The 7070-nt window shown below is 40.5% G+C and overlaps 1 protein-coding gene across 1 annotated transcript; it reads right to left on the bottom strand.

Annotated features, from left to right (window-relative positions):
* Positions 1-5314: 5314 nt before the first annotated feature.
* On the bottom strand, positions 5315-6095 carry LOC139830686 (uncharacterized). Its single transcript, XM_071819330.1, has 2 exons — positions 5880-6095; positions 5315-5791 (listed from the first exon to the last, which is right to left on the bottom strand). The coding sequence occupies exons 1-2, from the start codon at positions 6059-6061 to the stop codon at positions 5332-5334; spliced, it is 642 nt and encodes a 213-aa protein (XP_071675431.1). The 5' UTR covers positions 6062-6095; the 3' UTR covers positions 5315-5331.
* Positions 6096-7070: the final 975 nt, after the last annotated feature.

The following is a 7070-nucleotide window of genomic DNA, read 5'->3' as shown; positions in this document are numbered from 1 at the left end:
AAGGGTAAGAAATGTTTAACTGTATAAGTGGATTGCCTAGACCTTTCCATCAGTTCGGACTTTTGGTTGCATTGGCTAGTCCATGAAGCTTGACATGGTGTCGGATCCAGGGTCTCGAGTTCGAGTCCTGGCTTTTGCAATTTATCCTAAAATTGTTGTTTCCCCCTCGGAGTCCACGTATATGCCTCTTGAGGTATACCTCTGGGTCTTTCCACGTGTTGACTTGTCTCCCATCACACGTGAGGGGGGTGTTGAATTCTATAAGTGGATTTCCGCCCTTGCGATCAGTTCGGACTTTTGGTTGTGTTGGTAGTGCATGAAGCTTGACAATAAAGAAATGCTCTTTGTAGCTAACCCCAAGTCTGGTAACATTTGCAAAAGCGGTATGAGATGCAGCTATCCATTCAGTAGAAGAATTTGCATTTTAGAGTTGAAGGTTCATAATGTCTTCTCTACTATTGATAGTAAAGGGTACACATGGTATTTGTTTACCTCATTTTCGCGTTCTAAAAAAGGTACGCTATATGATTGTGCTAAGTTAAACTGATTTAAGTCTGTTCAAGTTTATCGAAAATTATACTACCAACATCTAAAACATCAATATAGGTTCATATATGACAAAAGATATTTAGATTTTCTTTTCTCGAACACATGCCTAGTCGTGCATCATTATATATTAGAGCATACAGGGTTGTAGCAAGGCTACGAAAAACTGAGAAAGCAAAAAAGAAAGAACTATACATGGGACTACAGGCAGCTAACTTTGTTAGGCTTGCAGGTGCTAAATCTTATATATATATATATATATATATATATATATATATATACCAGCACTATTCTGCAACCGGTTGCAGAATAATATTCTGAGCACCGACTTGTACTTTCCTGGACACAAGGTTGCACTTTCCGGATAACAGGGTTCAACTTTCTGTCGAACTTACCTGAACTTCCCGTTTTCTTTAGAGGTACTGATTATACCACGAGTTTTTCAACCATTTGTCGGAACTATGCAAATGATATACCGTTGGATAGATAATGAAAAACCACAACCTTTTCATGTTGACACTTTTCACAGATTTTGCACGGTTTAAATTTAATTTTGAAAATACGAAAACGCTTCTATATGGCCAGAAAACGAACCTTTAGTTCGATTTCCGAACCGCTTATCGAAACTGTGCAAATGATATACCGTTGGAAAGATAATGAAATTGCGCAACTTTTTCATGTTTTACGTTTTTTCAAAATCCTCACAGTTTTTGAACAATTTTGAAAATACCGAAATTCGGACGTACTCAAAAAACAAGCGGACAGTAATTTGGACGATTTGTTTCAACCGTATGTCGGAATGATGCAAATGATATGGCGTTGGAAAGCTACGGACTAGGCGCAACTTTCATCTTCCAATTGTTTTCTCTAATTCCTTATAGTTTAAGAGAATAACTCGAATTACTGTCCGCCCGTTTTATGAGACGGGCACCGAATGATTTCCCTCGCGATTTCTATGCGGTATATTTAAGCAATGCAAATGATATACGGTTGGAAAGGTGTAAAAAAGGCGCATCTTTTTCATATATATCATTTTGCCAAATCTAAATGGTTTAAAATTAATTTTAGAAGTTTTGAAATCATGTTTCCGGTATACTTTGCGAGATAACGACTTGAATTTGATGCATTAGATCTCTTTATTTGTTGTGAAATGTTGTAGGTAATGAAATTAGACTCCTAATCTATCAGATAAACCTTTGGGTGGCAATGGTTGAGGTGGTTGGTGATCAAAACAATGAGATTTGCACAATAGATTTTCGCCTCGCAAAAACAGAGCATTGAACTTCTCTCGACATGTGCTTGTACTTCTTGGGCAACGCGGTTCTACTTCTTGGTGCGGTTTCACGAAACCGTTCAGAAAAATTAATAAATTTTTATCTAAACACTTTCTACTTCCCGTAGTTACCGCTTGTACTTCCTGCAATCACCACTCGTACTTCTCGGAATCACTGATTGTACTTCCAGCGGATGAGGGGATTTTTTTTGTTTTTTGTGTATTTGTATTTTGTCGCCTTTTTGTACTTCCTATATTAAGTTTGTGTACTTCTTGTGTCGAATGGTTGGACTTCTCAACTTGAAGTCTTTGAACTTCTTCGCGAATAACGAGATTATTTTGTTTTTTTGTATATTTGGATTGTTATCGGTTTTCTTGTACTTCCTATAATAAGTGGTTGTACTGCCCGTGTCCAATGGTTGTACTTCTCGCCGTCAAGTATTTGAACTTCCTCGCGGATGATGATATTATTTTATTTTCTTGTACATTCTGGTTTTTTCGGTTTTCTTGTACTTCCTACAATAAGTGGTTGTACTGCTCGTGTCGAATGGTTGTACTTCTCATTGTCAAGTATTTGAACTTCCTCGCGTATGACGGGATTGTTTTACTTTTTTTACATTTGAAATTTGTCGGTTTTCTTGTACTTCTTACAATAAGTGGTTGTACTGCTCATGTTGTATGGTTGTACTTCTCATCATCAAATATTTCAACTTCCTCATGAATGACGGATTATTTTGCTTTTTGTACTTCCTATATTAAGTGGGTGTACTGTGCCGAATGGTTGTACTTCTTACCGTCAAGCATTTGAACTTCTCCTCAAATGACGGGTTTTTATTTTTTCTACATTTGTTTTTTGTCTGTTTTCTTGTACTTTCTATATTAAGTGGGGTGTACTACTCATGTGGAATGGGTGTACTTCTCCTCGCCATATTTTTGAGGGTGCACATTCACTCCACATTAAAAGAAACATATGAAAAATTAAGGATGAAGTATGTACGTTGCTATGTGAGCTTCTTCTAGATATTTTATTATTTATTTTTGCACTTCACGAAGAACTTTGCTCTTTCAAAGTTGATCATTTGTCCTTCTTCTAGTCACCACTTGTACTTCTCGGAATTATAACTTGCACTTTCCATGGGATAAATGTTTTTTGTTCATACCGATTTTTAGATCGCTAGTTTTTATTATTTTTGATATGTGTGCTCCCTAAAATTGTACATTCTACTTCTTGTCATATTTCTATGTACTGCCCGCAATACGCATATTGTACTTCCATGTAGATGATTTTTTTAGTTTCTATCAGCTTCGAAAATAATTCGGACGTGTACTTCTGGGAATCACATCTTGTACTTCCCATGAGATTAATTCGGAAGTTTTTTTTTGTTTTTTTTAGTGCACTACAAGATGAACCATGTACTTCCAAAAAATTAATCAGTTGTACTTCTCAGTGTTGACGTGTGTACTTCGTAATAATCTTTTAGAGCTTCCAATAAATGATGATTTGTACTTCTCATAGTCACAACTTGTACTCCTCGGACCCACTTCTTGTACTTCCCATGAAGTAATATATTGGATGATTTTTATTATTCTTGATACATATACTTCTATCACTAATATATGTGTACTTCTATCACTAATATGTGTACTTCTTGTACTTCCCATGAACTAATATATTGGATGAATTATTAATTGTACTTTACCTATTTATACTTCTATCACTAATATGTGTACTTCTCGGCATAAATATATTTTGTTTTCTTTACTCCCCGTCCCAACAATGTACACTTTCTAACGCGACCATTTGGACTTCTTGACAAAAAAGTTTATTTTTTCTAGACTTCCTTAAATGCATTCAATGTACTTCAATGTAATTACGAAGTGTTTCCATTCAATATTTTTATCGTTTGCTAAGTGTACTTCACACATTTAATAGTTTACATATAGTAAACTTTTTTGTGTGTACTTTTGGACAAATGTTTTAATTTTGTCCATGTGAATTCCCACAAAGCAAAGATCTGAACTTTTGAGAATTATTTAGTTGATCTTGTGTTTGTACATTTTTCAGGGTTTTGTACTTCCATTCGATTCGACAGCACCAAACAACGTGCGCATTTTTCAGTTTTCAACACTAAAATTGATGGCCGAGTTTTTAGGAACTTACAAAATATATTTTTTACTCATATATGTATTGCGCTAAATGCGGGATCCTACGATATTGAAACTTTTTTGGCTGGCTTAGAAAACGTGAACTGCTGAAGGCGAAAGCAAACCGTGAACTCTTTTTTCAATAAAAACAAACTTGTACTGCCCAACGTAGTTTGTACTTCCTATTAAAACTAGTTGTGCTGCGCGTTCCACACAAAAATAAGTGAAACTGCACGTACAAATTAATTAACAAACAACAAAGAAATGCAGAAGGGGAATTGGATGGGAAACATGGCTGTGGCTGAACCCATGCACCGGCAGTAGGAGGCATCAAAGCGCCCTAGAGCTTGTCATCAAGCTGTTCATACCCTTGCAATCGACAATGTAAATCTGAAAGCAGTAGGTACGCTTAATTTTCGTTGATTTGTTATGCACATACAACAGTGCTAATCCTAGTTTTAGAAATTTTACTATGTGTATTGCTTGCTTGCTTGGGACTAAAAGGTTGTAGTTTGTTCTATGGATTTTAAGTTTTAACGCAGTAGGTACGCTTAATTTCGTTGACTGGTTGGTTATGCACATACAACAGTGCAAAGCCTAGTTTCAGAAATTTTACTATGTGTATTGCTCGGTTGCTTGGGACTAAAAGGTTGTAATTCGTTTTATAGATTTTATTAAGTTTTAACACGGTATAGTGACAATTAGAGAAAGGGCAAAAAGGAAGCTCCCTGAACTGACAGCCCTAGCTAGTACTTACCTATGGCTAACTGGATTTAGTTTGCCCAATGATTGACCCGTGCAGTCATATTTGTTGTACGTGCACGTGCTTTCCTTTGCTTGACAGAATAAATAGTGAGGGAGAAACCAACGGAGCACGAAAGAAGCTGAGTGCTCCACTTACGAGCAAACAATTTCAGGACAAGTAGCATACGGGTGATAATCATCCAGAGTTGTCATTAGTGTATATACTTGCAGAAACATGAAGTGTGAGCTTCAGCGCTTAATATGTGTACTTATTGAGTTAAAATACTTAATCCCCTGAATCAGTACCCTCTCAAAAACTGAAAACATCTACTTGCACTTCCTGCTACTGTGCTTGCACTTTTCTTCTTACTTGCCTATACTGCCAGCGCAAGAAACAATTTTTTTTTCAGATATAGCACCGAGCTGGGAAGGAGTTGAACAAAGGATGCCTCAAATTCTCTTCGTTGGACAAGAAAAGAAAGCAAATGTCTCGACCATGAAGAACACATACTGCTGACGGACGAAATCCACAAATTTATCTACGCGTACTATTACTAGGAACACAGTTGTACTGCCTATACAAACAAAGTTGACCTGCCGTGGATAGAAACAGAGAATAGGCATCATCTTGAGCAACAACACATCACATGAAGCAACGGCAGACCGTGGATTAGCAGCGCTTTAGCTGATGGAGTGCAGGGAGGCAGAGGAGGCCGGTAAATTGGGGACAGGGCGGAGCATCCGGCGAGCTTGAGGAGCCAGGCCGGCGACGCAGTCGCGGAGCACCCAGCAGTGGCGGCGGCCGGCATCAGGCGGGCAGGGAACAGAGCGCGGAGGCTGCAGCGGCAATGGGGCAGAGCGGCGCAGCCCTCGAGGCGGCGGCACGATAGCCCTCGAGTCGGCGGCACAGCGGTCCTCGACGCGGTGGCGCGCGGGCCGTCCAGGTGGCGGATCGGTGGGCATCTAGGCGGTGGCGCGGGGGGCGTCTTGCTCGTCTTGCTGACGGGAATAATATGCTCATCTTGCTCATAACCAGACATGTACTGCCCCAATAATATGCTCGTGTTGCTGACGGGAATGCACCTGTACAATGTTTGGAGAAACAGCACATCAAATTCAGAGTATTTGTGAGAATGTGCTAACAGCGTCGCACGTTGCCGACGAAATTTACCAAGACGCGCGGCCGTGGTCCATGATTGACGGCAGAACGGAGCTTCCTTTGGGATCAGCGTGGGATCCTGCCGGAGGCGGGGAAGACGGCGGCGGCGGAAGTCCGGCCGCCGCAGGGCCCTGCTGGTGGCGGCGCGCAAGCTCTCGAGGCGGCGGCGGTTGCCCTCCAGGCGGGGGCGCCATTTTCCAGGGTAGGCTGCAGCGGCGGTTGCCTGTGTCGAGGAGGCGCAGCCTGTAGTTGCCGGCGGGTGAGGGGGCTGCAGTGTGGGGAAGGTGGCGGCGGTTGCCGGGTGCGGGGAAGGCGGCGGCGGCGATCACCGGTGCCGGGGCGGGTGGCGGCGGTCGCCGGGGCCAGGGCAGGCGGCGGCGGTTGCCGGGATGAGGATCTGGCAGTGATGTGTAGTGGTGGCCGAGGGGAGGTGAGTAGTTCGTGAACTGGGCTGACTTTTCTGTCCACGGATCGATACCTATAGGGGGAGGGGACGTCACAATCACTAATCAAAGATAATTGTGGGAAACTGAAATCTATTCAAGAAAATGGGAAAAATAATGTATCAAAAACAAAATTAATTATACCATTTTGCAGATTGTTCACCGATATAAACAAAGAACTGTTTGATCTGCATGTAGGTACATCCAATCAAGGCTTTTTCCCCCATCTCTAGAAAATATAAGCTACGCATGTAATTACAAACGATTTTCTTCTATTTTTATGTTTCTACGTTAACATTTGAGATACTTGTTAATTACATCCACATTCTGCAGTTGCATAGAGTTACTAATTTAGGAATGCATTCACATACGGAGTATACTATGTTTGCTGATGACTGAGTAGTACTAATTCATTGCAAGCAACGGTTCATTCATATTCAGATAAAGGATGTGATCGTTAAGTCATATACTTATGAAAGTCTTTATGCATCTCTCTGATGCAGATGGCGGGGGTCTCTCGTCCTCCTTTTGGAGGCAAAATCAATTAGTTATATATGAAACAATGGGTGTAAAAGGTTATCAAAAAGGGTGCCTTCATAGTGCTACGTTATCTTTTGAGATACTGGTTAATTACATCCATATTCTGCAGTGGCGTTGAGTTACTAATTCAGGAATGCAATCACATACTGAGCATACTATGTTTGCTGGTGACTAATTAGTACTACTAATTCATTGCAAGCAACGGTTCATTCATATTCAG

Source organism: Lolium perenne, chromosome 1, assembly GCF_019359855.2.
Source record: "Lolium perenne isolate Kyuss_39 chromosome 1, Kyuss_2.0, whole genome shotgun sequence".
NCBI lineage: Eukaryota > Viridiplantae > Streptophyta > Magnoliopsida > Poales > Poaceae > Lolium > Lolium perenne.
This window is presented reverse-complemented; position numbering and strand designations above follow the sequence as displayed.